The sequence below is a fragment of the Ctenopharyngodon idella genome, chromosome 7 (genome assembly GCF_019924925.1).
Source record: "Ctenopharyngodon idella isolate HZGC_01 chromosome 7, HZGC01, whole genome shotgun sequence".
In the NCBI taxonomy this organism is placed as follows: domain Eukaryota; kingdom Metazoa; phylum Chordata; class Actinopteri; order Cypriniformes; family Xenocyprididae; genus Ctenopharyngodon; species Ctenopharyngodon idella.
The window spans coordinates 41,101,990-41,112,681 of record NC_067226.1 but is presented as its reverse complement, the minus strand read 5'-3'; the positions used below and the strand labels follow the sequence as shown (position 1 = coordinate 41,112,681).

The window sequence follows — 10,692 nt, the reverse complement described above, 5'->3', positions numbered from 1 at the left end:
TGAGTTCCAAGAAGAGCAGCCAATCAATAATACAAAGTTTGATTGCAAGGGAACATTCTCTTAACCCCAGTTCAGGGCTGCACACGGATTAAGCTTTGCAGTAATCTTGTGACTGCTATATTCAGTCTGCACACAGATTAAGGACAACATTTCAGTTATACGGTAATGTACCTTTTCTGTTTTTGGCATGTTTTGGTTTTTTCATTGGTGCAAATATTGACTTAATGTTGACTAATCAACAATGGCTTTTTTGGCTGACACAACATGCTTTTAAAGAGTACATATTATGGAAATAATACTTTAAAAGAATATGCTTAAGTGCAAGAATGTTAGGTTTTCGATTTAATTGCATGTTTATTGCAATTAAATAAAACTGTATTGTAGTTTAAATGTATATTAATTGCAGTTAGATGAAACTGTCGTTTGTTTGACCCAATTAAGTACATCTTTATATAATTTCATAACTACTTGTATTGTCTTTGAAATATGGTTAAAGTGTACTGCTAAATATACTGACATTTACTGTGTATTTATGGTAACCTACAATATAGAATATCATTTGTATTAAAAACCTTTATGTAAAACCTTTATGTAAAATGTATATATATTTAATATTGAATAACATACGACAGATCAAATTATAGTACAAGTACTATGTTCGTCAACACATCAAAATAAGTATACGTCTTTAAAGCACAAAACAATTATTAAAACAATGTACTTTAAAGTAAAACTTTTTTGACATTATTACAAAGTGCACTTTTTAAAAGTGACTTGACTTGTGTGTTAATAAACAAACTTATGAAAGTGTACTGTATGTACAGTTAAGTGGCTTTTTATTTCATCAATGTTATAATATCTGCAAGTAGACCAACAGTTTTTTTTTTAATTATTCTCTCAAGATTTGAAGTACACTACAAGTGCACATTTAATAAAATTAAGCACACTTTTTTTTCACAAGGGTACATAGCAATTCAAAAAGAAATACAATTTCACTGCATTCACACTGGGCGTCAACGTTTGACGGAGGGCGTGTCTGAAGCTTGGAGCATCATAGTGAAAACAGCCAATCACATTACTTTCCGGTGTTGCATGAACGCAATTGGCTAGCGTCTGCGCTAGGGTATTTGCATAAAGCGATGTGATTGGCTGACGCCTGCATTAGCGCTTAAAAGTTGAAGATAGGCTTATTCGAGATGCATCGGCGCTGCGCAAACCGATCGGCGTATGACATCAAAGTACCACGAGAGCGATTCAAAAGCATAAGGAGTCGTATGCTCTCCAAACGCTCTCGTGGGACTTTGATGTCATATGCCAATTGGTCTGCGCAGCGCAGATGCATCTCGAACAAGCCTAATTTTTCAACTTGTGCTGCGAGCAATGCCAGTGACGCGACGCAACGGAACCCACAATTCATTTCGGCAAGGCATGATGTCACCCATTCAAAGTAAATCAGAAGCGTTAATGCCGACGTCTTGTGTGAATGCACCGTAATCTAGTTGTGCTATTTAACCTAATGCAACTTCCACTCTCAAAGCTCCGTGGAACAAAGCTTTGAACTTTATTCTATAAAAAATACTACATTCTTAAAAAAAATATGATTTTACTGAATCCGCTCTTCATTGTAGGCTTTAAAGATCAACATGGAGAAAATCATCCTAAAATTCCCTCTGATATTGCTGGTGCTGCATATACAAGGAGATGAGTTCTCTGACAATCCAGTTCTTTTGATTGTCGGAGCTCCACAGCCGGAAGTCGTGGAGTTCAACAACACAATCTATGCCACTTGTGAAGTAACTCCTGTCCCCAATTTACCATCTAGCCAGCCAGAGATCTTTGGGCAAGTCCTCTTCAAGCAGCTCTTACCCAATGGAACTTTAGAAGTGAAAATCAACCTCCGTGGTTTGCCTGCCGTTGATAATCAAGTGCGTGCCATCCATATCCATCAGTATGGAGACCTCAGTCAAGGCTGCATCACTGTTGGTCCTCATTACAATCCGCAGGGCGTCGACCACCCTGGTCATCCTGGAGACCTGGGCAACTTTGTTTCTAAGCAAGGAGTTATAAGGCAGTTCCTGAAGCTCCCAGAGGCCAAGCTCTTTGGGGCTCAATCCATTCTGGGACGTGCGGTGGTGATTCATGAGAAGGAGGATGATCTGGGATTGGGCTCAGATGAGGAGAGTAAACGCAGTGGGAATGCTGGGAAGAGAATTGCTGGCTGTGTGATTGGCATTACTACTCCAAGCCTGTGGCAGAAGACTGAACCCGGGGAAGATGTGGAGGAGGGAACCGAGAGTCAAAGATGAGAGTGTCGGATGTGGTGGAAGGGCAGATGCGCTGCAGAAGAAAGGATGTGTTGTGTCTTAGAATAATACTTGATACTTACATTTAGGAACTATGATTGAAATAGGATAATAATGATTTACCTTGTATATTCTTTGTCTATGCCCTACATTAATATAAATTAATATTTAAAAATACCTTGAAATTCCCTGGATTTATTGCTATTACAAACACTATGACTATTTAAAGGGTTAGTTCACCCAAAAATGAAAATTCTGTCATTAATTACTCACCCTCATGTCGTTCCACACCCGTAAGACCTTTTTCATCTTTGGAACACAAATTAAGATGTTTTTGATAAAATCCGATGGCTCAGTGAGGCCTCCATTGACAGCAAGATAATTAACACTTTCAAATGCCCAGAAAGGTACTAAAGACATATTTAAAACAGTTCATGTGACTACAGTGGTTCAACCTTAATGTTATGAAGTGACGAGAATACTTTTTATAAGCCAAAAAAACAAAATAACTACTTTATTAAACAATCTGTAGTGATGGGCGATTTCAAAACACTGCTTCATGAAGCTTAAAAGCTTTACGAATCATTTGTTTCAAATCAGTGGTTCGGAACTACCAAAGTCACGTGATTTCAGTAAACGAGGCTTTGTTACATCATAAGTGTTTCGAACCATTTCGAAATTTCAATGGTTCACGTGACTTTGGCAGCTTGACACACGCTCCGAACCACTGATTTGAAACAAAAGATTCATAAAGCTTCGAAGCTTCATGAAGCAGTGTTTTGAAATCGCCCATCACTACAGATTGTTTAATAAAGTAGTTATTTTGTTTTTTTTGGTGCACAATAAATATTCTTGTTGCTTCATAACAAAGGTTGAACCACTGTAGTCACAAGAACTGTTTTAAATGTCTTAAAGTAGCTTTCTGGGCATTGAAAGTGTTAATTATCTTGCTGTCAATGCAGGCCTCACTGAGCCATCGGATTTTATCAAAAATATCTTCATTTGTGTTCCGAAGATGAACAAAGGTCTTACGGGTGTGGAACAACATGAGGGTAAGTAATTAATGACAGAATTTTCATTTTTGGGTGGTTTTCAATGCTTTTAAATAGCTTCCTGGCATCCAGCAATTCATGTTTTTAGACCAGTTTTGGTCTTTTTAGAGACATACAGGGGCATAGCTGGGGCATTTATATTTTTATGTAAACATGTACTATCGAAGATAAAATACCAAAAACAGGGGCCAAAACAGATCATAAGTTCGCCACAAAATTTAAAGTCTTAAGGTGCAGTCTAGACTGTTGTACCATGACAAAAGCTGTCTTTGTTCCCATTCTGCAAAAGTATTTTGAGCAGATAATCTGAAACGGGGCAAAACATCACATTGCTTAACTGTTGCCACCTGATCAACATGAGAGGGGAGATGAGAGGGTCTGTATCTCTTACCATTGGAGAAAGCGTAACGGCTAACTTAATCACGTGCGGAACCTCTCAGCCTATTGTGCAATGGCAGTGACATCAGTGCCCGCTGTTCAAAACTCCTTCCCTGCGTACCGCCTATGAGTACCGCCAGAGCCGGAGCATTAGCATTAGCCGTTACGCTTTTTTGGCTAAAGGTTGCAGGCTTGCCTTCCAGTGGCTTTGATAACATTATTCTTGCAAATATACTACAATGTGAGATATTTTAAGATATTTTTAATATTAATAAGATATTAATATTTTTAGATATTTTTTAATATTAATAAGATATTAATAAGATATTTTAAAGAATGTTTGTATCCAGACAGTTGACGGCACCCATTGTCTTCCATAGTAGGAAAAAAACCCACCATGGAAGTCAATGGGTGCTGTCAACTGTCTGGATACAAACATTCTTTAAAATATCTTATTTTGTGTGCAACAGAAGAAAGAATCTCATACAGGTTTGGAACAACTTGAGGGTAAGTAATGACAAAATTTTCATTTTTGGGTGAACTATGAAGCATGTCAAACTGCACATAGAAGCAATTAAAAATAATAAGATTCTAACACACATGCTTTTTTGTATATTACACTTCCTGTGTTTCTAAACTTGTGATACCCATGTGCTTCTTGGTCAACCTTGTACACATGCATTTTTTTTATTAAATTTGCCCACTGTGCAAGACTGACCATTCTAATTCAATGAGAATAGGGAAGTCCACATCACAGCTACATTAAAGTCAGCATGAAATAAATATTGCCAATTCTTGTTTTTTCTCTTCTCTGATTATGTGTATACTGGCACAAGGGCGGGACAACCTGTCACTCACATAAGATTGACCAATAGCAAACCACAAACATCCAATCATTCAATCAATTCCCCATGGACAAAATCAAGTCCCGCACTACTTTTTTGTTGTTGTTCCAGAAGCTGTTTCACATATATGTCTCAATAGAGAAGAAATGACTATCGCATCTTGTGTTTTATGATGACTTTAACACACATTTCAAAGTGACAGATCCAGCCAACAGAAGTGACATGACTTCCACTCACTAGTAAATATCTGAAATCCAGAAGTTTTCCTGGCTCAGTTTCACGATTTATGTACTGAACAACCACCGACAGACAAGCTGCCTCAATTCCCAAGGCATAAACAAATCAAACAGAATATAAATAAGGGCATAAAAAGCAATGTGCCGTGCGCTTCCTCTTAAGGTCTGTTTGGGACACTGCTCTTGAAGGGAGAACTGCTGAAATAATTGGATGCAATGAATTTCTTTCAGAAGGGAGATGCGATGTCTGCTGCGAAAGGCCGCCATGGGCTAAGTGAACAGATTTGAATTTAGGATTAGTGCTATGCTTGAACTAATAATGTTTATGCATAAAGTCTGAATCGGGATCGCTCTAGTGTTTGCCTGATATCGTGAACTGAAAAGAATTATAATATTTTTACTGTGCGTTGATTTATTCAAAGCTGTGAGCTGTAAGCCTATACACTTTCTGCTTCATGTACGTTCCTCATGCCTGATGAGAGAGTCACTCCAGCGGCTATACTTGCTGGGAACATTTTGCTTCTTAAAATATTGGGAGATACAAAAACTTATAAGCAAAACTGTATTTACTGCTGCCATTACTCAGATCACAGCTCAGGGCAAAACTCTAAAGCCTTTTGAGTTGTTACTGTATGTGGTACATTTCTTAAGGAAACTAACTGGAGGATGTGCGGTTATCCATTTTAAAATTAATAAATTAACATAATACATTTGGTTTTGTAAGGAGTAGTATGCAAAAACAATTTATGTTAGTTTAGCATTTGAGCCTTTAGATGAAAACGTATCTATCATGGAAAAAAACATCAATTCAGTCCAAGTGTGTCCAAACATTTAAATAAATAAATGTAAAATGAAAGCCAATGTCAGTATCCTGGAAAGCATATCTCACTGAGGTTATTAACCCCATGGAAGCATCAGTTTTTAGGTCAGTTTTACAGATGTGGACAAAGTTGTTTGATAAATATGATCAAAGATGACTAAAAATAAATCTGCATTATTTATCCTTTTGATCTTCAATTCATAAAATTAGCAAAAATCTAACCTTTCATTGAAGGAAAAGAATTGAAAGTGGGGGGAAAATCACATTATGAAATAAATCATTTTCTCCAAAACACGTTGGCCACAATTATTGGCTCCCCTAGAATATTTTATGAGTAAAATATCTCTGAAGTATATTCCCATTCATATTTACATTTTTTTAGCACACCAGGGTGATCATGAACATGAAATTGTCCAGCCATGACTTCCTGTTTCACAGGAGTATAAACATGAGGAAACACAAAGGCCAAATTCCCTTAATCATTCATCACAATGAGTAAAACCAAAGAATATAGTTCTGATGTGCAGCAAAAGATTGTTGAGCTTCACAAAATAGAAAGTGGCTGTAAGAAAATAGCTAAAGCATTGAAAATCCCCATTTCCACTATCAGGGCAAAAATTAAGAAGTTCCAATCAACTAAAGATGTTACAAATCTGCCTGGAAGAGGACGTGTGTCTAAATCATCCTAATGCGCAGTGAGGAGGAGAGTTTGAGTGGCCAAAGACTCTCCAAGGATCACAGCTGGAGAATTGCAGAGATTAGTTGAGTCTTGAGTCTCAGAAAGCCTAAAACAAATTATCAAACAGCACCTACATCCCCACAAGTTGTTCGGGAGGGTTTCAAGAAAAATCCTCTGCTTTCATCCAGAAACAATCTCCAGCATATTCAGTTGTCAGACACGACTGGAACTTCAAACGGGTACGGCTTCTATGGCCAGATGAAACTTCTGCCATGGCCATCCCAGTCCCCTGACCTGAACCCTAAATAAAATGAGTGGAGTGAACTGAAGAGAAGAAGAACCAACATGGAGCTGGGAATCTGAAGGATCTGTAGAGATTCTGCATGAAGGAATGGTCTCTGATCTCTTGTCAGGTGTTCTCCAAACTCAGGCATTATAGGTGAAGACTGAGCTGTTATCTTGGCAAAAGGAGGTTGCAAAAAGCATTGAATAAAAGGGTGCCAACTTGTTTTGGAGAAAAACATTTATTTCACAATGTGATTTTCTCCCCACTTTCAATTCTTTTCCTTCAATGAAAGGTTAGATTTTTGCTGATTTTATTAATTAAAGATCAAAAGGATAAACAATGCAGATTTATTTTTATAGTCATCTTTGATCATATTTATCAAGGGTACCAACAATTTTGTCCACGTCTGTAGTTATTTATTTAAACGAAAATGTTCATGGTTTTAAGCTTTAGTTAACTATAATAACCCTGGTTGTAGCACACCAAAATAACATTAAAATAGCATAGCATAACATAAAAAAAAATAATAATAAAAAAAAAGATTTTCCAGACTTTTTTTCCTGCTGCTTTGGTGTCTTTCTGACCCGTCATGAAACATTGACATTAGCTTATGCCAAATTTGAATAAATTCACTACAGTAATCCCAGTTTAGTATGCTTAATATTCTGAACGAAATATGATAAATATAAAAAGTATAACGTTTTATATTTCACCAGGAAGAGAATTATTTTCCTTTATCATTTTTTTTCTTTAGCAAAAAAAAAAAAAAGAAAAAAAAAAAAAGATGTGAATGACAAAAGTTTCATCACCACACTTCCATCGAAAGCCATTATTTTCATTATTTATGAGTAAGAACTGAACTGCTCGCAGGCTGCTCAAAATGCATGCGCTCCTGTAAAATGAATCCCACAAGATTTCATACAACCACCCTATCACCTGCTTCTGAATATTCTGTATGTTTCGCAATGAATAATTCAACAATGTACGTGCGCATCCTCCAGTACAAATGCGGCGTTTCTTGTCTAATAGGACCAAAGAGCAAGAAAAAGCAGCTGGTGAATATGTGTAGCAGTGGGAAGACAGTGACTGACGAGCTGCCATGAGGCAGCAGGGAGATTGCAGGCAAATATGAGAGGCAGCGCACCGTGGAGTCAATCGGTGTGTCACGTCAAACTTCTGATTTTAGTCCTAGTTAAGAAGTTTTACAGTACTAGAGTGAAAGGTAGTCAGTGGCAGCAGGGGACTGTGACAGGAGATGGTGGAGACGACAGTAGGCGGACTCAAAAGATTTGCCTCCTACTTGTGGCGAGATCCAACAATGCAGGCCCACCCATTGTGCAGCACTGTAACACGAGAAGTATTTGATTCTTTCTCTTGCTTTTACATTTTATATTCACCTTGTTTTGCAACATGAAATTAAGCTATTTTCTGTGAATGTGAAAGACTTCTGATTTATTTATTAGCTATAGGTAAATAACTAGATTAACAAAGTGCAGTAAACAGACAAACTATTTGCATTACAAACCAGTGTGTTTATAATTACAATATCAGTTTGCAATGTCAAGCAGCATAACGAGCTGTTTTGTACAGCTAAAATAACTGGAAGTGAATGACACTGAAAGCCTTGCGCATTCAAAATTCTTCAGTAGGCCTACCGTACAATATTGGAATTTTTAAGTTGCATCATGTCATCAGCATGTTCCATAAGGCTACACAGAGTTCTAGACAGACAGGCACCAAACGCCACAAAAAAAAAACATCAGCCGGATTTACAGTTCCTCCTGAACCAAAACAACAAGCTTATGCTCATGTCCGTAACCGTAATTACGAGATGGCAACCCGTGACGTTCTATCCGGAGCTGTTCACGTCCTCGTACTCGGAATTATGCGTTTCTATGTCAACACTATCAACGCCGAAATGAATCTGCAGCAGTCAGGTGGTACAAGTAAGAGCTCTGTGAGTTGTTTACGTTCATTATTAGTACTGTGAATTCGGACATACTTCTTTGGTCACATACAAATACCACATACCTGGGCTGCGCCTGAAAACTTAAAAGTGCTGCCTTAGGAGAACGCATTCCAAGAAGGGCTGGGACAATACATGAATTATCGATTCACGATACAATGGCTGCATACGAAAACTTAAAAATTTTATTTTTAAGTTATCTTGTATCTTTAATTGATGTATTGTCCCAGCCCTAATTCCAAGGTAGGAAGGCATCAAGGCATCCAAATCTGTCCAAATCTTCCTGTCTCCTGAGATACCTTCATCTGATCGATTTTTGAAGGCAGCACAAATGTATCCTTTACTGCCTTTGATATACCACAATCCTGTGCTTTCCAATCTGTGTCAGTTGAGCTAAAAAATAATGATGGCGTCTAAAAGTTGTTGTTGCTGGTCAAATTGTGTGTAAATTTATGTTTTTGACCAATGTTTTCAAATTCATTTCTAGTGAGAAATTGCTATTGTAGTAATTAAATATTTGCTTAGTTATCACCAAAGCTCGCTCTATTTTGCTGAAGATCATTAATTGTTACGCTGCCTGACAAGTCTGTCCGAAATCAGTTTTGTGGGGTACCTTTATGCTTAAACGCTGCCTACAAAGTCATTGCCTATAAAGCAGCGAGGCAACAAGTCAGCTGCCTTAGTTTTCAGACGCAGCGCTGGTGTGTTCCATTTGTCCTCAGAAGTGGGTAAGTCCTAGTTCCCAGCAGGAACTTTTAACTGGAACACCCACACAAGTGAGTTGCGACTGGGAAACTTTGGGGAACCAAAACAACTCTGATTGCTAAGGCTGCCCCGTAATAGTCAACTAAACCGTTACTTGACGAGAAGAGGCTTAGACGACCAAAATTTTATTAGTCGCAGGAAAAAAAATCCACAAGAATTGGCGAAGTCACGCAGTCTGACGGACAGAACAGCTGGTCTATGTGGTAATTTTAGTACATCCAAACGCTCGTCTATCATTCATCGACCTCAAATATGGCTTATCATCTTGCTTTAATGTTAACCTAGAAAAATGTGGGCTATTCAAACGTTTGTACAGAGTGTGAAAGCGGAATAGTACCGCACTTACTGCATGACAGCTAACATGGAGGCGCTGGCGTGATCACTTGCACCTAAAATACTCTGTCATTTTTGGTCATACAACTAAGAGTAATACATCTTTTGAATCTGTGAAGAGTCTTTTATTTGTGTGCACTCACAATAACAACAAAATGTTGTGCTTTTGTAAAATAATGAAAGCATGCAGGATGTGCTTTCTACCGTCTCTCTCTGTGAACTTGAGCGCGCCAAAAAAAAAAGAAAAAAGAATTGAAACTCCATTTAAACTGGCCTCACACACATAAAAAAATATATCTAAAGAAAACGAAATGTCTACTTTTAAATGAACAAATTCAAATGGAAAACAAATATTCTCATTTTATGTAATCCATATAGGCGCGTCCACTACTGCGGCAATGACAAGTCAGCATCGTCAACTTCATCACTGCAGCAAGAAAATACAGAAAACACTAGTTTATCACTTATTTAAATGTTAAAGCAATTTCTTTGCTGTTTTTCCCCGACGCACTCATAATCGCGGATTAGGCTATGTAGGCATTAAAGGCTCTTTATTGTGATTTATATGGTTTATTAATAAACATGCAATTAGTCGACTAATCGCTTAAAATGAACGACTACTAGTCGACCAGAAAAATCTTTAATCGAGGGCAGCTCTACCGATTTCAGAAATCAGTATGGCTGCACACACATCAACCGCAGTGAAACAGTAGTAGGCTAATATATATAGTTTTTTTTAGCACTTTTTTTTATCCGTCTCAAAAACTCTGTGGTGCTCACAGTAGCCTATTATCTAAAAAAATCCAAAATACCGCTTTTTATGTTTTTTCCAAAGCTTTGCCTGGACGTGTCCCTCTTAGTTTTCTGACCTGTGTACTGGAAAGTGGTCAACTCGAGTATGATGTCATTCCCAGCTACAACATCCCTCCTCCGAGGTAAATGGAACGCAGCATAATGTGGGTAGCAAGCAGATGAAAATGTGTTGTCAGAACTAATGAGAAAAATTGACCATGGGTCATTCAAAACAAA

At 37.7% G+C, this 10,692-nt stretch overlaps 1 protein-coding gene across 1 annotated transcript; it reads left to right on the top strand.

Annotated features, from left to right (window-relative positions):
* Positions 1–2,480, top strand: sod3a (superoxide dismutase 3, extracellular a). Its single transcript, XM_051900655.1, has 2 exons — positions 1–162; positions 1,629–2,480. The coding sequence occupies exon 2, from the start codon at positions 1,644–1,646 to the stop codon at positions 2,304–2,306; it is 663 nt and encodes a 220-aa protein (XP_051756615.1). The 5' UTR covers positions 1–162; positions 1,629–1,643; the 3' UTR covers positions 2,307–2,480.
* Positions 2,481–10,692: the final 8,212 nt, after the last annotated feature.

Excerpts from the sequence above, each read along its gene's own strand:
- sod3a (XM_051900655.1), top strand. The coding sequence starts at position 1,644 with ATGGAGAAAATCATCCTAAAATTCCCTCTGATATTGCTGGTGCTGCAT.